The 21,128-nt window shown below is 44.6% G+C and overlaps 1 protein-coding gene across 1 annotated transcript in view; it reads left to right on the top strand.

Moving 5' to 3' along the window:
• Positions 1-17,129, top strand: part of LOC146176877 (mitochondrial basic amino acids transporter-like) — a 42,030-nt gene extending 24,901 nt beyond the window's left edge. The window contains exons 2-6 of the mRNA XM_084582996.1: positions 1,235-1,278; positions 8,581-8,664; positions 9,075-9,272; positions 13,847-14,148; positions 16,540-17,129. Coding sequence (XP_084439122.1) covers positions 1,235-1,278; positions 8,581-8,664; positions 9,075-9,272; positions 13,847-14,148; positions 16,540-16,849 — 938 coding nt within the window. The 3' untranslated portion in view covers positions 16,850-17,129. The remainder of the gene's footprint in view (positions 1-1,234; positions 1,279-8,580; positions 8,665-9,074; positions 9,273-13,846; positions 14,149-16,539) is intronic.
• Positions 17,130-21,128: the final 3,999 nt, after the last annotated feature.

Raw genomic sequence — 21,128 nt, 5'->3', positions numbered from 1 at the left:
AGGCGTGCTTACATTCTGACATAGAAACAATCTAGCTCAAACACCAAAATATATTACGGATGATCAGAGAACGATGTGCAACAAAGTAATATTGTTCAATATTTGTTTGCTTTTATAGCCAAGCTTTCTCATTATAAAATTAGAAAAAGCAGCACACCTATTATGGCAGAACGAAGCACAAGGTGAAAATATGCGCATTAAGGGCGCAATCCCTGTACTGACATTTGATTATCGAGATAACATTTGCACAGTACTTCATCCGCAGCTTTACAATGGGCAGAAATCGCTGAAAAGACAGCTTGACAAAGCAGAGTAAATGTCAAACGGCTGCCTCTTTGTTGACTGTTTCAGCACCAAATTCACAGATTACCGGCGTATAAAAGATATTCCAGATCTAAACGAACAATACAGCTAACAGCGCTGAACAGAACTTCATTAGCTACCTCCCATGACCAGCCAGGGCATTGACCTTCGTGCATTTCTGGGAGCGAATGATCCCCCTAAGATGGGCTACCTTTTCCCCCACAAACACAATAATAATGCCTACAAACATCGTGCGGCAACGAAGACAGGACAGTTTCTCAAGTTCACGGACGCACCTCGTCGATGCGGCCGTTGGCTGGAGTGGCAGGGGTGCAGCGTAACAGCCTGCGAAATCGGTCTTTTGTCGATTGCAAATAGGTTCGCTATAGTGTACAGTCACAGGTGCTCAATGTAGCCTTTTAGGGCGGGGAAAAACTTTGCCTATGTCTTAGACATCCCACATTTGTGAGCACGAAATGCGAGGAGCTCCTCCTCACTGGGCTATGGAGCTACGGAACCTGGTAGATATCCCCACGCAGAACCAAAACGGGGTAATCGAATATGTTTTGATAAGCGAACAATGAATAAGGAAACTCTAAATTTGCTCAGTGAAAAAATACGATGAAAAGGGGATGAAAGCGGTTGAAGAAAGCAGAAATAGGGTTGTATAGAACAGCGCGAAAAAAAACGACAGGGACGAAGGAAGACCCTGTCGTTTTTCTCGCGCTGTTCTACACAATGGATTACCAACATGCCCAAGCTTCTGTTTTAACGTCGTTCAGAAATAGGGCGTCCTCCAGTCACAGGAAAGCAACGAACGTACACTATATTAACAGCGCTATAGTTAATTATGTGCACTATAAATGTGTATTGTTTATAATATTTTGCCACCAAACATGCTTTTTCTCATTTCATGCATTTTGCTTCGCAGGGTGTGCTGGTGTTATAGTTGGACATCCTTTCGACACCATAAAGGTGAGTAGTATTAATGAGTACCATTCTCCATCCCTATAATTAGGAGATGAAACAGTTCAATGGAAGTTCAAGCAATCGTCAAGCGTGTTAGAACGCCAGCTGATTAGGGATCGTGTTATATGCAAGGTTTTCAAAGGGTCACGCATTGCAGCCAACGATTTGCTTGGTCTTATAACGGGTTCAACGGCTAATAACGACTCAGAAAATCAGGAACGTCGTTGTGAGGAGATCCGGATGAATTGGACCACTTGGTGATCCTTAATGTGCACTAATTTTGGCACTGTGCACTGCCGCTTTCGTTTCGCCTCCATCGAAGAGCGGTCAGGATCCAACCTTGGTCTCTCAGATAGCTTGTAATGCGCCCTAACTATATAATGACTTAGCTACAACGGCAAATAAAAGTTAGTGGGACGATTAAATCATTACGTTTTGTTATGGTTACATTACCATGTGATTCACTTAAGTTACGTCGTTTGGATTTGCATATGAGCGCAAAGTTCTATCCCGAATTTCACGGATATCTCATAGCCTGTGATGTAGCTTATTACTTGTGCAAGACGTGTTTTGTTTTGGTATAGTATAACGCGGTCGTAACTTTACAGAGATACGAAATATTCTCAAAGAAACAGTTACTTCGACCATGGCCTGTATTTTGAGTTAATGATTAATTATTACGCACTTTAGCAAGCTCTACAGCTGCTTCTCTCTTATGCTTCCCCGCATTCGAATCAACATGTGTAAAACTTGCGATGATGCCCTTCCTGTGATGACGTCCGCACTTTCACGCAACTGCTTCATTGCTTTATCAGAAAGCGAGTTGCGATAACGTTCACTGGCTAGAACCGGTTCATGCGGCTACATGACCGCTACGGATGATAAGATAACGAGTGGTATTTCATGTTCACACATGCAGCTAATCTATGGTGGCTACTAAGAGACAGCTTGGCCTCGCTCGCCAAAAGATTGGCAATTATTTCTCAAATGGAGACACAAAAAACGGCACAAAAAAGAAACACACTCCACTAAGAAGTCACGCAGCACAAAATAAGCACCGAATGTATATTGCGAGTTGAAGTAGAGGTCACCAGGCTGATATGTGACTTGGTTTGGTTTGGCAAAACTTTATTTCCCACAGTAGGGGTCCTGGAGGACACTCGGCTAGGCGCCAGGTGTAGAGGGCAGCTCCCACGTCGGAACAGAGAGCCCAAAGCTCTCCGCCGCCGCGCGGGCCTCCTGGACAGCCCGAAGCTGATCATGTAGTGAAGCACTTTTTAAAACTTTGTCCCAACGTTCCTTGTTCTTGGCGTAGGCGTCGCTCGATGCACAACCACACAGCATATGGTTTAAGTCTACACGGTCACTGCACCGTTCACACACATGTTGTCCGTCGTAGTCTGGGTCGATGTGCTTCATGCGCCAGGGGTTGGGGTATGAGTTCGTTTGGAGCAAGCGTAACGTGACTGATTGGCTGCGGGTTAATTTCTTATCCGGGAGGGGAAATGCTCGTCTGCCTAGATAAAAGTGCTTAGTGAGCTCGTTGTACGTGAATAATTGATCTCTGTACTCGATATGTGGAGTAGCAGGGGAAACCGGAGGGACGCGGTCGATGAGTCCTCGCGCCGCCTCGTGTGCGATCTCATTGAGATTCCGCAGGCCGCCCCCTAAGCTGCCCATGTGTGCCGGGAACCATACGATGGAGTGATCGGTGATGTTACTTCCGCCTAAGATCCGTAGCGTCGTCTTGTCTATCCCGCCCTTGGCGAAAGCTCGAGTGGCTGCTCTAGAGTCGCTGTATACAGTTGTGAAGTCCGAGTCTTTTAGAGCTAGTGCTATCGCTGCTTGTTCAGCTACCTCTGGCTTCTTGGTGTAAAGTGCATATATGCTTGGGAAAGAGAAAGTCGTGCGTGCTTAAGACACATTTGTTTAATCCTGACGTAAACTCCCCAAAATGTGGGCACGCTAATGCCCCTGAAGCTGACGATTTCTTCGCACATATCTTATACCTGCGGGCCTCTTTCTCCGCCGCGGTGTCTAGATGGTTAGAGAGCTCGAGGACACGTATTCGATTCGGGCAACCGCGGCTCCATTTCGACATAAGCGGAAAGCAATGTGCCCTGTGCAGTTTGAGTGCTCGTTAAAGAACTTCAGCAGTTGACCTACCTAACTACTTAGCCACTGTTGCTATTTCCGCTTTTGTTGCTACAATGTTCGCTGGCAGCGTTTTTAATGGAAGCTGCATTAAAGGGGGCCTACGGCTTGATCAATGCGGGCGAGTACCATTTTAAAGTACTTCCTGCTCTCGGGAGCATTGTTTAAAAATATCTTTAGTGAATGAAATGTGCGAAGTTCCCATTTGCATAATGTTCAATTCCTTCAAAATAAAGGAATCGTTGTCAGCTGCTTCATGATTGAATACAGCGTCACAAAAATTCAGAAGCTTTACTGGCTTATATTCCCTCTCTACGCGCCAAGCGCGTGTAATCCCTTAATTTTAAGTATTCAGAACACTGTGTTTCTCTGCAGTTAAATTTAGTTAAAACTTCAAGTTGGGCTAGTTTGGAACAGCTTGTTAGCATTATATTCTTAGCGGTTCTAATTCAGTAATGACAATGTACAAGGGACTGCCGCTAGCCTGCATACCACATAAGGGGCACTTGACATTTCGAGAATGTAGTAACTATATTACCAGTTTCTTTTAGTGCTGGTATTTATCACAAGTTCTCTGTCGACCTTCAAGATAGCCGCAAGGACAGCAGTGTCTTTGAGATAAACTTTCGCGGCAGTCTCATTTCCTTTGGTGCAGTTTTCGTGCCATCATCAGCGGCGGCACTGATTGGGCCTTTTTAAGCACTTCGATGGTTTCCCTAAAAAACAAGCTACGTGTTTTTAAGCTTCTCAGGAGCTGCCTCGCTGTCTGTGGGTTCGGTATGGCATGGCTAGCATCGCGTCCAAGTTGCCGACAACGGCGATCATTCTCCAGCGCGCAACCCTTGTTCTTTTCGCACTCTTTGTTTTCCGCCGCTTCTTTTATCTTCTAATCGCATTCCGTCGCCGATAAGCTAGTGGGGCCATGTCCTTCAAGATAACGCAGTTACAAAGAAGACGCGGGTGGGTCTGTTCCGGCAATCGCGCCCTCACGGAGGAGGTCTATCCTTCTCTGCGACAGGTAGCCTTATCACTCCGAAGAGCGAAACAATTCCTCGCAAGCCCGACATAAATGGTTTTATACTGTCTTGCAACAGGCCGTAGGGTCACACCATTCAGCCCCCGGACGGCGACACGTAGCAAGCTTCGACACTCACGTGCACAGTCGTGTGTCTCGTGAAGCCCAATGATGACACCTTTCGCCGCTTTCACTAAAGCCTCCCGCAGTGATTTCTTCAGCGCTGTAATAATGTGGGGAGCGGAGGATTCAATGAAGACTTTCAGCCCATCTTGTCCGGCATGCGTGGGTTAGCTATAGAGGTCGTTGCCTAGGGTACATTGCCATGGCAGACAAGGGATGCGCAGTTGCATTCTACTTGGCCCAGTATATATCTCCTCTGGTGCATACTGGTGCGCCTGTGCTGTGCTGAAACTCTGATTGCGGGATTCAAAGTGCTGTTATGCAATTCACATATGCTATGAGGATTATGGCCACGCATGAGTGTCCGAATTCTCCCGATACTCCAACGGCACACGTGAGAGGCACTCAACATGAGCCGGCCGTGCCGACTAACCAAGATGAGGAAAGACGTGATCAAGGCACACGATTATTCTATAGGACCAATCTTCTTTTTTTTTCTCGATGTCTTGTTCAGGCTGTGATACGCTTTTCATTTCTAACATCTGAATTCAATAGTTTCTTTTTGCAGTAGTGTAATAGATATATGCACCGGCAGCATATAAAGGGTGGTACATTCCGCAATGAACGGAGATAGCAGTAGGCGCACTTTCTATTATTTGCTGTGTGCTTGTCATTTGCGCCGTTCCAGTGCATAGCATGAATCAATCAACTATTCCTACTGTCGTGACGCTGGGACTAAGTCGACCCGGCCTTCACTGGGTAGCGTGCAGAGACTCCGGGTTGAAGAAGGATTGAATCTTCGAAGTTGGTAAAATAAATACAAGCAGGTTTAATGGCACTTTGAGAAAACTTATTTACATGAAAAAGAAGGGTATATCAGCAAAATGGCAAGCGTTAAGAGTTCATAGCGAGAAGTGTCTGGATGAGCCGTTTACCCAGGGCTCAGAGCGTCATTTAGTGCTCTGCAATGTCCTTAAAACCTCCTATGTCCAGCCCCTCTCTGAAGATGCTGACCAACCAGTTCCAGGGCACGCCCCTCAGATATCGGCATCCAATCGAATACATCACTGCACTGATGGTCTGATGCACTGACTGGTCCGGTATTGTTTCGTTGGGCGTGGTCACTTGTTGGCGGGTAGAGCTTGGGAACGACGAGGAGGTACATTTCTATTCTGCAAAGATCCGATATCATGGTTCCGGCAAGTGGATTTCCTTCTCAGAAACCCAAGTGCACGTGCGCGCCACATACTGCTCCCAGCATTGTCCCTTTCCGACAATTGCAAATCTTTCCTGCATTCCCGGGAAATCCTCTAATGGCCGTATGCGTCATGCTCCTTTCTTGTCCTGCACGTCAGCGGACGTCGTCTCCTTTGGACAATAGGCATTCCTCACTTGACCATAGCGCTTCTCGACGGGAAGGGTGAACAATTGAACGAAAGCACTTCCGGCTATTTCCCACAGGGCGACATTTTTTTTGTATTTTTCTAGACGTACCCTTGACAGGGCCAATTTGGCATTTGCAGGGTCTCAACAAAGCAAAACAGGCTCACACAAAAGTATTCATGGAAACAGGCTCGCTTAGCGCCCTTGCACCCACAGCACATATCCACAGCACATATCCATGCCCACAGGCGAACAATAGAGCTCGAAAGTGCGGACGATGCACGGTCATAACACCTACCGCAAGTACTTTTACTGAACACAGCATCGTTCTGGCCTTAAAGCGAGAGCAAACAATGAAAGGTATTAGGGCAACGCTTCAACAAACGTAACACTGTATGTGCTGCGCAGGAAGTCCATCAGAAGTCCATCGGCTACGCAATAAAGCTAAGTGGCAGGCAATGTGATGCAGCACATCTGGGTCCGTATGCGCTAGCACAGCTTTGAATCTATACAGGTATGTGTCTGCGTCGGACGTAATTTTACTTTGAAAGCAGTGACCGTGTTATAGCTAGAAGTGGATGACCGTCTACATCTGGACGTACGTGGCATGTTCTCACGTGGTATCCTTTCTAAATGTTGCAGGATGTTAAAATTCCCTTGTAAAAAAGGGGATATTCGCAAGTTCCACACATGGTGTCGCCGCCACGCGGATACTTCTGGAAACGCCCGAAGGGTGTTAGCGGCGGAGGGCACCCTGCTTGCAGAGGCGCTTCTCACCCAGCATCTATGCTTCTTGTCACATCGCATACTAGTTTCAGAGTGCCGTTCGATTTCGAGGGCTGTTTTTTACATAACCAATGTTATTTTAATGTCCACCCATGAGTATAACACACACAATATAGGTTACATAGGAAATTTATTTGCCGAGTTTCAAATTTTTATCTTTCGCGCCGCACTCGAACCGTGCTACAAAAGACGCCATGGACCTGCATACATACATGCGTACACGAACCTGCAAAACAGCGCTGAGCAGAACGGGCATGAAGAATGAAAGCGCTAAAGACGTGACAAGAGCTGCTTGTTGTTTTTGTGTTCCTTGGAGATTTTACCTCCAATGTACGCAAACTGTGAACTACCCTTTAGCGTGAGCATGAGATTTTTTTTTACCACCAGCCGCTGCTGCAAAGCCCGTACAGGTAAGTTTGTAAGAAATTAAATGTATGTTTTCCGCGCGATTCCTTGTGTCAATGCTTGTAGCCAAAACCACCGCACGTGCACTAAATGTGAAGTGTGCCTGAACTCAGGACGATGCGCGGTGACAAGAGCCTTTGTGGTACCCAGAATTAAGTTGTAGTTATTCTCGTGTTAAAGCCGGAATCGTTGCAATTATCAAGCGACCACCGCTGAAAACTACTTTCGTCAGGGCTTGTTTTATTTCATTCAGGATCGATACCTACCACTGGTGCTCCAAATGAAATTAGTGTTGGCTGAAATGAACCTTGCAGACCACCATTCCCACTTTCCAGCACCATGAATATATGCATTTTGCTGGTCTAGGCAGCAAGATGAAATCGGGCCACAGAATAACCGGAACGCGTACACCTACAATGTCGTGAAAATTCACTTCATATTGGAATTAGTACCATGAATAAGATAACAGCCGTAGAATTTCTAGGTATTCCTCTTGCTGTGGGCGTACGTCTGTTTACCGCCTTTCTTGCCAGGATTCTGAACCGCCTGAATATAAGTCGCACCTGTCGCTACATGCCCTCAGTAGTCGAATGATTTGCATACCTTACTAGCCACTCCTGCGTCGAGTTGTTTCTGCTGCACTTGAAATTCGCAAGCACAAAACGCCTGTACGGCGACAACACAACACAGTCTACATGGAGAGCTTTCTCGACAAAATAGCACACTCCTACACTAATTTTAATGCAGCCTCTGCCAGTGCACCTACCGTGTAGCGCAGCGTTGCCGCCAACTAGCCTGACCACCCTTCGGGCAGCCATATTAGATTTCCAGTGGCGCCCTCTATAGATCATGTAACTTGCGAATAGGTAAGCCTACCTTGTAGGAAGCACCAGGGTCAACCCATTATCACGGCACTCGACAACTTTCCCATCTGCACCAAAGCAATATGCCACATTTAGAAAATTAATTAAAAATTGACACCAACTTTTACAATACTTTGTAATTGTAATAAAAACCATTGTAATGAAAACCTGGCGACTTCGTCCTCAATGGCGTGAGTGAAATTTGTGCGTCCGTTTTGTCAGCGGTACAGTCCACAGGTGCCTTGATGGACAGCGCCGAAGCGCTCTAGTGCTTCCGTTTGAGCAGGGTCACCAAGCAAAGACACTAATCAAAAATTTTAATGAAGACGAATTCCAGCGCAATTCCCATAGTTTACGATGGAGCAGCAGCGGCTATAGCGGCAATTCACACTTTTTATGAGTAAGAAAATGCTCTAACTTCTATGTGGTTAGTAGCTTAGTATATTAGCGCTGTGTAAATGCGGCAGATAGACTAAACTTACTCCGGTTTTTCGTTTCTGTCTTCTTTCTTTTTCACATCACACTGCCGAACGCCGAGCGCATAACGTTGAAATAAATACTTCTCTCTCTCTCCTGCAGGTCCGCTTACAGACCCAAGATGGTTCATCTCATAGGTATAAAGGGAGCATCGACTGCTTTAGGAGTATTCTGAGAACAGAAAAGGTAAGTTCCTTCTTCTTTTTACTCTGCACATAGAAACACTTCCGGCAGCTGTAATAAAGCCGGAAGTGATTAGAAGGAGGAGCATCAGCGCTCACAATTATGAGCTTTTTCACCTAAATAAGAGAATAGGCTATAGAGTTTGATTCACTGATCGGTTTTGTATATATCCAGATTTAGTGCTGTAACTTAAGGCTGTCTCTAAAGGAAGAGTTTAGAACCTCTGTTTGTTTTGGAGTTCCTCTGGTAATGGAGGCTGCAATTAGATGCAGGCAACGTTCGCAAACAAGCACGGTGAGTTTGCTGTTGCCATTCAATCAGGATTAACCATATCAGGGAACATGCACCCCTTCCTCTGCTGAGCACGTTGCTCTCATGCTAAACTAACTCGTTGATCCTCTCGATCGCCGCAGATGGCGGGCCTCTACCGCGGCATGTCCTCGCCGATGGCTGGCGTGGCGCTGGTGAATGCCGTCGTCTTCGGCGTCTACGGCAGCGCCCAGAAGCGGCTCGGGGACACGGTCTGGGCCCACGGTGCCTCCGGTGCTCTCGCCGGAGCTGTGCAAAGCCTCATCAGCAGCCCAGTCGAGCTGGCAAAGACGAGGCTGCAGGTACTTGGCCTAGTCAGCTAATATTTACAAGCCGACACTGCTTCTAATCTTCACTGCCCTAAGTTTTAAATCCGCACTAAGAAAGCGGCTTTTGGCAGGCCTACGTTTTAAGCTGCGCGACATGGAATAGCACTGAAGAGCAACATAGCAGCTAGAGAACAAATCTTAGCGAGAGACAGATAGAGAGGTCCACTGGATTATTGAGTTTTTTCTACCCTTCTGTCCCTTCTGCGGAAAAGGGGCACAAGAGGAAACGAAGAGTAAGTATGTAAATATAATATTAAATATGGTGAGAGTCGTTACAATAAGCTGTAGGTTGTGTCCAAGACAATGAACTTGTCTATGCACGCACTAGGGAAGCATACGATGTCAGAACATCATTGCACGCGGCCTTAGGTGAACAAACGAGGATACTGTCCCGGAATGCACCAACTGCTGCATTGTTAAATTGGACGTCCTCTGCCGCACCTGGTATTTCGTTTCTATTTTCACTCATGTCGTAAAGAAAAGTAAAACAGGATGCAGGATTCCAAACGTTTTAAGGCGAGTAATTGTGCAATTAGTAAAGAAAAATGTTCAGAATATTTATCTCTTCATAGCGTATTTACTAAACAAAAATGAATTACATGTTTCGGTACCCACAAAGGCGAAAACGACCTAAGAGGTGAGAACATTGCAAAAGCAAGGTGGATTGAGCTAGTTGGTGAAAAAAATCGGAGCACTAAAGAGACATAGGCACAATCACAATGAACAAACAAGACAGACAGGTGCTACATTTCCAGCTGAATTTTATCGAAAAAAGTTTGACTCTTAAATACAAACAACGCTCGTGGCGTGAAGTCTAATCGAAGTTGTCCAAATTGGTATTTCATTCTCAAGTAAAGATAACGACGGTGTGCTGACGCTATTGTCACAAACAATTCTGATATGAAAAGCTTGCATAATTTCGCTCGCAAATCTGCCTTTTCCATGACAAAGAAACTGTGTTTCCCCAAGTATGGGTTTGCATTTGCGTTTCCGGCAGCGAACGGCAAGATGCCCACTTATTTCATCCTTAACTAGTTCGGAGTGTCCCAAAGATTTTTTATTGAAACAGTGGATAGACTGGCCGATGTACACCCTTTTGCAAGTTAAAGGAATGCTGTATATGACTCTGAATACGCATGTAGTGAGCTTGGTTGCATGCTTTTGCACACTACTTTCTTCTTACTTGTCATCATTGGGGAAAAATTTTGATAACTCGCATTATGCAGAAAAAAAACTACGTTAACCTTGTAATGGCTGCCTATTTTTTTAAGGTTGTGGGAAACTTTGGGGACATGCGGAACTACTTGAGTGCTTATTTAATCTTCTCTTGATCCCCTTGTTTCTTGCGTCTCTTTTCTTCAATGGGCCCTCGCAAACAGCTGAATTGCTATCTGCAGGAAAGTCAGCCATGCAAAGCGGCTTGATCTGCCTATTTACGCTTTCTAGCCATTGATGTGGGCAACACCTTTCCAGAACAGCGTTGGTACAATTCAATGCAATTCCTCGTTTTAGGCCTTTTCAATGTGCGCTATCGTAAGAGAGAAGACACTTTTTGACCAGGGGTTATACATGTGATATATTACATGTAGTTGTCCATGAAAAAATTTCGAGGCGCAAAAACATGTATGGCATTGTCACAGGGAAGTTCGTAGGTAAAATGTAAGCCTCCAACAGGAGCTTTAAAAGCCGTGATAATCTCAGCTGCAGCTTCGTCAAGGAATGAGGCATTGCCGTTGTCTAGGGTTGCCAAGAAATCATCGACGGATCTAAAAGTTACTTTACGTGAAGGAGCTTTAGTGCATTGTGTGTGATTTTGTCAAGGTAACAGAGAAACATATCACACAAAATGATGGCAGTTGATAAGCCTACACATATGCCAGCCTTCTGAATGTCGAAATGATCAATAAAATTGATGGCAGTTTTTTAAAGAATAAATTTTAAAAGAGTCAGAAAGTTGTCACTGCTGACACCGAAACAATTACAAAAGGCACTTCTCCCGTTTCATCTGTCACTAGCTATTTAAACAGTTCGTCATGCGGTATGGAGTAATAAAGTTCCTATATGTCAACTCCGATTCCAATGGCATCGGAGCTAGTCGTAATGAGCTCATGGATTAGTTCTTGGACAATCTCATACGACCATCGAACCAGGAAGGGATCTTCAATCTTCAGCTTCGTAAACTATGTTTTGTAGGTACTGTGCAACAGCGGACTGCCAGCAGACCTTTTCAGAAACTGACTCAAAACGTTTAACTCGGCTTGTGAGCCTTGGAAGAAAATAATGGTTCTAGGCTTCAATTTTCAGAATCCTTTACAAGACGCGATAATATCGAGGTACGTTTCTTCAAGGAGCCGATCTTTAAAGTTTTTCCTTCTACCTTGCTTGCCTTTCTCATGGAACTATACTTTATCTTCGACAGGACTGTAGCACCTGTCCTGCCTTGTTAGTTCCCTACGCGTGTGTCTACATCTCTTTTGTGTTGCGAATGGTTTCACCAAGGTGAGAACAAGGGCTCTCTTTGTAACATATATAGACTTAAAATGCAAGGTTCACCCTAGGTGTCTCAATATAGTGTTGAAAAGTAAACACCTTGTAGAATGGTTATTTTATATGCGAAGGAACATATCCTGTTCTTTGGGCATTAATACAGCAATTGGTACCTCTGTACTCCTTCAGAGCGATCTTCAGAGTATGTTACAGTGTGGCTAAAAATTCCAGCGTCCACAGAACCACTCGCGAAAATTTTACCTCAAGTTAACATGGAAGCTTTGAGGGAAGGAGAACTCGCACATACGGCGCACTTGGCTTTACCACCAGGTGGAGGCGAAGGAGAGCACGAAGGAAGTTCGGAGAGGACGGTGAGATTTGTGCATATTGATTCTTGCATTCGCCGATGTCACTCAAAGACACAAGTGGTTTTACAGTGCGCGCAAGACATGAAAGAGGGGGTGGGGTCGAAGCTCTAGCTGTGTTAACCGTATAACCCTACATAACAAATATGGCGCGTAATTCGTATTTTTGATACCAAATTGAACATTTTTCCCAACACGCATATTTCACAAAATGCTAGCATACCTCACAGCGTGGCCTTGCGCTGTCAGCTTTAAATGCGAGGCTAACTTCAACGTTCGCGTTGCATTTATGATTCTGTCTTTATAAAAAACACTACAGCCGGTAATTTGATGTATAATCTACTCCTAATAAATAATTCCTTAGCGTAATGAAATAAAACAGCGCAAGGAACGGGGCGAAGCACGAAGAAAAGGAAACGAAGACACAGGCGCTGTGTCTTCATTATGCAGTACCAATTTCATTATGCAGTACCAACTAGACCGGCATCTTGCACTTCTGAATTCCTTAGCAGTTAGCACTAGTGTATATCTAGCATTGCAAAATCCTATCAGCCGTTTGTGCTGAAGAAAGCGCCGGCGCAAAGAAGATCATTTCGAGCCACTCACTGCGCTTATAGAAACCTCGAAAGGGGAAGAAAAAAAGGCAGAGGATGAGCATTTGTATGATTTGCCCATCTTGCCTAGTATTGTGCTTTTCACAGCCTTTCTGTCATTGCTTTACAGCAGCAATCCAGTATGTTGACGTTTTTGATGCACTCAAACCTTACCTGTCGTGAATCCATAAAGACAGCAAAGGCTTTATAGCGCCATATATAGAAAGATATGATTTACCACATTTCTTGTCATCCCACATGTTTATTTTTTTTTTATTTCCTAATAACCTCAGCTTATCAACATTACAGAGGTGTTTGTGTACAAAAATAATAGTAATAATATTATCAAAGATTACAAAGATATTGGTAAGCATAACAAGAAATAATTGATGCAGAATAACGTGAGTTGTTGAAAACACAAGAATAAGCAATTTAAATAAGACAGATACTTTAGCATGGTATGCGGTACAATAAGATGATAAGAAAGCATTAGTCAGTTACATTTTCACAGACGCATTCCATATTTATACATATCGATAAATTAAGGCTGTTTAATAAGTTACAGGCAGTGATTATACAGTAGTATCGAAACAAAATATCAAGATATTACATGTTGCGCACCGCAGACCGAAATAATGGATGTTAAGTGATTATTGCGCGAGAATAAGGAAGGCGATTGCAGTCATTCGATGTGTGCGGTATAAATGAATCCAAGAATGTTTCCGTATTACATGTTGTTGTGCGAACTTTATGAACACAATCTAATCGCGCAGAACATGAATACCGTGGCAAATTTGCTTCATGTTCCAGTCACAGAACCGAACATTGCTGTATTGTGAAGGCGGAGCCTCGGACTGAGTAGCGTGCTGTGCAGGCCATGCATATGCCTATATTTCTTGACTATATGCTTAGGTTGCATAGAAATTCAGCCTTTCCATGGCGTGCGTGCTACAGACTGTGTGGACTAGTGCACGTGCATTCCGCGTTTGCATTTCATAAGGTGAGATACGAGTTGCTACCTGTGCTTTCGCGTACTTGGAGCGCATGTCATAGACCGTTGCGTCCATAACGTCAAGATAATCCCACCACTAACTAACCGCAGATTCAGGGCGAGAGTGGCGGCCGCGCCCTCTACAAGGGCCCCGTGGACTGTCTGCGGCAGCTGCTTCGGGTGGAAGGCATGCGAGGTGCTTTTCGAGGCCTAGGCTCAACTTTACTGCGGGACGCGCCAGGCTTCGGCGTCTACTTCGCTTCCTACGAGCAGATGGTTCGCGCAGGCGCTGGAGGCCCTGCCAGCCTCATGGCCGCTGGCGGCCTGGCAGGCGTCTTTTCCTGGATGGCCTGCTATCCGATGGACGTGCTCAAGTCTAGGCTACAAGTAGACGGCATGAGGGGACCCAGAAGGTTAGGAATGAACGAAACACTGACCAATATTCTTAATCACATCCTAAAGTGCAGTTTTATTAAGCTTCGCTTACTGTAATCAGCATAAATATACTACTTCCATAGAATATCTTGAAGCAACTGTTTGAGGGCTCTAGTGTTAAGGGTACGTGCAGTACAATCACCACAAATTTTGACCCGTAAGTTAATAACATCAGTATTTTTAAATTGTAAGCTGCGTGCGGCTAGACATCGTCTTAAATTAGCTAACAGCAGCATATAGTGCTTTTATAATAAAGGAGGAAAGAAGCCAACAGTCGGCGAGGCCAAGGAAAACATTGGAGATTGTACTTTGTCTTTTTTTTGTCCGCCGCTTTGGTTAAGGTGGCGCTGGTGAACACTCTCAAGGTTCGTATACAGACAAACAGTAATACCCAAGAAAGTAGCAGGGGGGACAGCGGCCGATGTATCTCAGTTGGAAGAGCACCGGACGCGATATTCGGAGGTCGTGGATTCGGTCCCCACCATCGGCACGTTGTTTTTCCTTCTACTTTGTGTTTATATTTCCCCTAAACAGATTACATTACTATTTTTTGTGATTACCGAAGTAAAAATTAAAATAAAGAAAGACAAAGTACAATCCCCAATGCTTTCCTTGGCCTCGCCGACTGTTGGCTTCTTTCCTTCATGTATTATGACGAGTACCCTCATTTCCCTTTCATAATAAAGGCGCCTTATGACAATGAACATAATTGCGTACAGGGGCATGTGGGCTATCGCTGAACGCGGCCTTTCGAGGGTGCCAAATTATATTCAAAGTTACCAAGCCAATGAATTCGAAATCAGTTTAGCTTTAAAAGTTGTTAGCGCTTCAATTTATGCTGATAACCTTTGTTAGGTCGAAACGTACATTTCGCTTGACAAGAATATCATATATGCTTGTCATCAACTTCACGGTTTTGAATTTTGACCACCAAAAAAAAATGTATGCTTCAGACATTAGGGCACAGTGTCGCTGGCCAAGCAGCTAAATGTGCGAGAAGTGTAGATTGAGTCGCTGGAACAAAACATAGTATAGTTTTTATCAACAATAACTACGCCGCTGAACAGTGAAGCAACCTATAGTTCTCTCTCATCTGTAGTGTCCTCCAGCGTATGTGTCAGTTTAATTCGCAAGTGATGAAGAATTGGCCGTGGAATACTTTTCTCCGAGTTCAGAGTGGCAAATATCCTCTAAACTTTTATTTTTTTCTAGCATAATGTATCAGAAGTTTTTACACGCTGATGCTTTTTACATTAAGGTATCGATCTTAATTTATTCCGGCATCATGAGTGTGCGCTGCATAGTATACTTCTGACAACAGATATACATTGTAGGACTTCTTATACAGTCAACCACTCTTTGCCATACGCTTCTCAAATGCCAGCGAAGGGCAAATTGACAGTCTTCCATTCCAACCTTTCTGTCCACGGCAAAAGCGCTTAAACAGGTGCGTGAAAAGTATATTTGGCTGTTTCGCGGCATTGAACATAGTGCGCCATTACAAACTTGGTTATGCTCGCTTCGTAATTGCCGAGCACTCACTAATTCCGGATGCGAGCATCTTAACTGGCCTGCTGGAAACATGCCTCTCAAAACAATAGATAGAACGAGAACAACTTCGGCGGAACTCGCCCTGGTTGGATGCTCGAAACAAAAGTTTAAAAACACTATCAACAACCAAATTATTTATTAGAACCCGACGTTTCAGGATCAAATTGCTCCCGTCACGTCGAGTCGTGGTTCATCCGGCTGACAGCTGCAGCAGTTAACAGGAAACCGGGGACGCTACCCTCCGCTTACACAGTTCGCCACGTGTGGGCAAAGGGGAAGCATAGGCCGCTGCCTGCTATTGCGACCCTCGAACTTTAGTCGCCCCTGAGGAAGTGCCCGAGTTGGTCCCAAAACGTCGGGTTCTAATAATTTGGTTGGTGATAGTGTTTTTCAAACTTTTGTTTCAAATCAATACGTACCAAGAAAGGAATCAGTGAAACGTTCTATTTCTGGGATCTAACTGCACCAGTTGTCTGTAGCAGAGAAATTTATGATCGTCGAGCCTCTCAGCCGCAGTCGGTTCTGGGGCCTTAGCTTTCGTGTGCAAGTCCTAGGAGAAAAAATTCAAAGGTCGTCTATCCGAGTGCTCATACGAGATCGCGAAGGAAGGCTAAGTAATTTTCCGGGCTTTTTTTTTTTCATCCAAACAATTTTTGCGCCCCTTCACCGGTTCGACAAGGCAGGGACAGGTTGCTCAAAGGTTCTTAACACCGCATTTGTTGATTCGAAAAAAACCGTATACGCTGAGAGCTGTGACGCTGGAACAGTGTTGGTTACTTTGGCTCTTTCAATACATCTTGTTCTCCTCACTGCTTCAGGTACGAAGGCTTGTGGGACTGTGCCGTCCAAAGCTATCGTCAGGAGGGACTGAAGGTATTCACCCGGGGCCTCAATTCGACCCTCTTGCGGGCTTTCCCGACCAACGCGGCCATCTTCACGGTAGTGACTTGGGTGATTCGGCTGTGCGACCCAGATGCGCGGCCCAAAGAAGAACCAGTCACACACCTGGCCATGACGCAGCACCACCACCACTTCCATCCTCAGCATCACGTGATGAACTTCGAGCCCGATATCTACGTCAGCCGAGTCGCGGCCATGGCCTGGGACGACCTGCACTTTCACTTTTAGTGCACTCTTTACCAACTGTGATGCCATTCCTGCCTTTGTGTGGGATGGAGTATTTAAACTGCGGTGCGCTGTACGGAGCCCCTTGTATACAATTTTTTTTCCTTTCTGTTGCGTCGTCATGATGTCCTCATTCCTGCTTCTGTCATATCTGTACGGCTCCCATCTTAAAGATAACGCAAAATGCCGACTTGCGAAGCGCCTTTTCGTGCTTTTTATGCCACTAAACTTCATTTATTCGTGTATTGAATACAATATCGGTTTGCTCCCGTTACGGAGTACATCCCTTTGTCTGCTTACGGAGATCTCACCCGGACAATTGTACTCAACGAAACATCTACCTCACGGTGCAAGAGCAGAGCACTTTATCAGCGCACTTCATGGACGCCCATGCACACAAATTGATGGGTTACCCAATATCTACTGGTAAGTTTCCAAGAATTTGCTGCACTAGAAGATGCAGACCTCGCAAAGATAAAATAACTCTTTTGTGAGGAGCGATAAGGGCAGGGCAAACGAAATATTGAACACAACTTAAACAGCGCGAACAAGAAGACACAGGACAAGATAACAGAAAGCCACAGCACAAGCGCTCTGTTTACGGTCTCTCCATGCCACCTGTAAGGCAAGAAATGTTTAGCATCACAATTAATGGTCAGCGCTTGTACTGTGGCTTCCTGTTATCTTTTCCTGTGTCTTCTTGTTCGCGCTGTTTCATTTATTAATGGATGTTTACCAACTTGCCCAACAAAGTATCTTGGTGAACAAAAGTATGCCACTTACAGGGAAAAATAACTACATGACTAGTGATGCAGTATTTACAATGATACACTGTCCATCCAGCCTCAACTCATGCAGCGAACACCGGTCGCCGAAAAGAATTCGGGCAAGCCTGATATCTCAGATCTACGACGGACAGCACGAGTGGACTTCAATCCTTGCAATGAAAAATGGTTCTCCTCGGTTTGTACGAGTAGCCAAGACACTGAATTCTGGAGACGAGAACACCACGAAAACTTTGAAGGCGGGATGCAATATCCGTTGGACAACGTAGAAGGCAGACGAAGTAGTCCATAGGTCCACAGAACTGCAGCCTATCAAAGGGTGCGGGTGTGGAGAAGCAATACAGGTGAAACAATGCTTTATGTTATCAAAGAACTACGTAATCCCAGTCGCATTGATAACAAAAAAAAAAGAAAATAGAGGGGCGCGCGCGCTCAAGCTTCCCATTACCAGTAGGCGTAAAGCGCGTTAAGCACCGGATTTTTCTTCCAGGTAGTAATACACGTAATATTCCACGAATACTTTTATACTGCTTGATTAGGTCGTCTTTTATGGAAACAAAAGCGCAGTATCTCATTTCTCAGTGAATGCCTACATTTGTAAGAGGTGCGTATATCATCGGTTTGGATCCTTATCCCGAACTAGTTTCCAACTTGACTGCAAGTTGGAGGCTAAATTTAAAGCGAAATATTATGACCCCACCCTGAACGGTACACTGAGTATGATTACGTCACTGTTTTGATATGAAGTAAAGCGCGTATTTTGGTTACAGCGATGGCTTTTCGGCCTAATGAATTCTACAAGCTTTAGGTATAAGGAGAGTTCTTTTTTTTTTTTTTTGCTTCTTGAGGCGAAGCCGAATGCATACCACACTATGTGCATCTTTTATCTGCCTAGCAACTGAAACGCAAAAAGCAGCAGTGCGGAGCCCTTCACTTGTCTTTGTATCCTCCTGAAAGTTGCAGTCTGCCGTTTTGCTAGTCTGACGCAGTACAGTGACACCATGCTGCAACGAACGGCTCTTGTTATATATTGGACCTTCTGTCAAACCCATCACAGCTATGAAGTGTTCTAATTCAGTATTATGATACTCGCGTAAGTAAAAGACTTGCACTGGAAGCTCTTTGCTCCCTTTTGCTCTGGTCTGATGAACACACTAAAGCGTGTGTTCATCAGTTTTTGTGACAGGTAGCAGCACGTATTCAATGTAACCACTGCCGAAATTCTAAAAGAAAACAAGGAGACAAAAAGTACAGATGGCGCTTAAGTCCGCCTAAGAGTAGAGAGAGAGAGAAAAAACTTTTAATGAGCATATAATCAGTAAAGGAGCTGGGTGGTCGGTGCCCCTAGTCCAGGGCTCCGCTGGCAGCAGCTGACTTGCGGACTAGCTAGATAATCCAGGCTTGCTGGTCCAGGTTGTCGCTGGTCAGGGCCGCCTCCCACTGCTCGTGTGTCGGGCATGGCACTATTAACGTTGGGTCAGGTTTGTCCTGGCATTCCCAAGAGATGTGATAGAGTGTGGGGCTTGCACCGCACCAAGGATGGTAACTCGTGTAGAGTAGAAATGCGCCCCCATTTGCCTTTATTCTCCTTACGCTTTATTCGTGTCTACCTCTCCATTTCTCTCTTTTTTCTCTTCACTCTTGTTTCCTCTTTCCCTCTTTTGTTTTACTGCGAAAGCAATACTACTCTAGGTTCCGAGCCTTCAGTGTAGCGCGGCCGGTAGCCACGTCTTACACACGTGTCGCGGTGACGTCACACCCTACGTGACACTAGGGTGAGAGCTGGGCTACCAACTCAAGCGGTCAGCAGAAGCTGCTAACTTCGGTCTCTCGTTTAACATGGGACGGTTATGTCAGAATCAGCCTGCTGACCCTGGCATTCACGTTATTCATACGGCTTGGTTAAAGCGAAGCTTTATACACGGGCTGAGTAAGAAGAAAAAGAGAAGACAAATGCTCGGTCACCCGCAGCTAATGCTTTAGGTCAATTTTTGTTTCAGCAGCGTTGAACCCTTGCAATTTTTTTTCCCTCTCACTGAGGACTCAGACCCATGATGTTCTTGCTATCACTATTAACATTATTATGACTATGCCGATAATCATTATCATCATCACTATCACTACTGTCACCAACTATCATTATCATTACAATATCGAATCATTACAATTACCTCCCTACAATACCGAAATCCCTATCATTAAGTATCGCTGCCACTAGCCTTCTCCAGCATCAATAACTACCATCACTGGCAATACTACCACAATCTATAGCACTATTTCTACTATTAGCTATAATTATACCTATGCCTATTCCTTCCTAGTACTGTCACTAATAACATTACATATTTATGGTGCCTATGAACTGTCCCATAATCAAATATTCCATTTTTAATTGCCATAAACTGAAGATTGAAGTTCGCACCGACACATTTTGGCAGACACGCTCTGTTTACGGTCTCTCCATGCCACCTGTGAGGCAATGAATGTTTAGCATCAAAATTAATGGTCATGAGCATCATAAGCAAAAAGGGGACCAGCATGGAACAAAAGAATTTTTTAGCAACTGAAAGGAATATGCACAGAACTTGTTACACGCCTTTATTAGAAACGTCATTTTTGTAAAAAAAAAAAAAAAAAGAATAAACTCTTCAGACCTGTTGCGCCAGTGCTTTGAAATGATGACTGCTTCCCTAATGAGATTCACAACTGCGCGCGCTGCTATATAATGCCAGAGGACATACGGAGAAAGGCTATTCACAATGCGTGCTTCGTAAAATGACATTCCCCGCATTGGCCAACATAAGCGTTACTGTGTTATACAACATTCCATAACACACTCAACCTGCAGGGTGAAATTCTAAATGGAAGAACCGGTTCGACGCTCTTCAGAAGGGCCACTTTAAACTTCAGTTCACTAGATTTAAAATATTCTACTGCAGTTCCAAGAGAAAATTTCGTGGACAGAGACATAAGACGAGAACATCACAGCACAGAGTATAAACTAGCATCATGAATTATGATGTACATGACTTTGCAATACAAGTTTCTAGTTTATGGAGAAAGATAGTTAATGCATGATAGCTATATGATAAATCTGCTTTGCTCGTTCGGTCTATCATAAAAGCTTTGACAGACGCACCCAGTCACCACTGCGGTTTCAGGATGTGACCGCATTTTTTTAGCTCCTCTGGTGTCAGTTGTGTGCTGGTCGCCAAAAAGAAGACGTTCCAATATTTTACTTATGTTTACAGGCGGATATGATGTTTGTTTCGTATACCAAGAAAGGGTCGTGCCCTGAGATGCAACGTGCATTTTTCTCTAATGCTGATTGATTCACAAAATAAGAAAAAGTGGTTGAGCCAAATTAAGAAAGCCACCTGAACGTCTGTGTTTGAAATGCAAATCAAGAACGCAGTGTAGAAGCAAGCGCCTAAAGAAATAACAGCAGACAGACACTTTTGCGCATAAAATTATGAACTAAAGTTATTACAGAATAT

The sequence above is a fragment of the Amblyomma maculatum genome, chromosome 10 (genome assembly GCF_055883805.1).
Source record: "Amblyomma maculatum isolate TAMU_Amacu chromosome 10, ASM5588380v1, whole genome shotgun sequence".
Taxonomy (NCBI): domain Eukaryota; kingdom Metazoa; phylum Arthropoda; class Arachnida; order Ixodida; family Ixodidae; genus Amblyomma; species Amblyomma maculatum.
The sequence above is the reverse complement of the archived record's forward strand: the minus strand, read 5'-3'. Positions and strand labels throughout refer to the sequence as shown.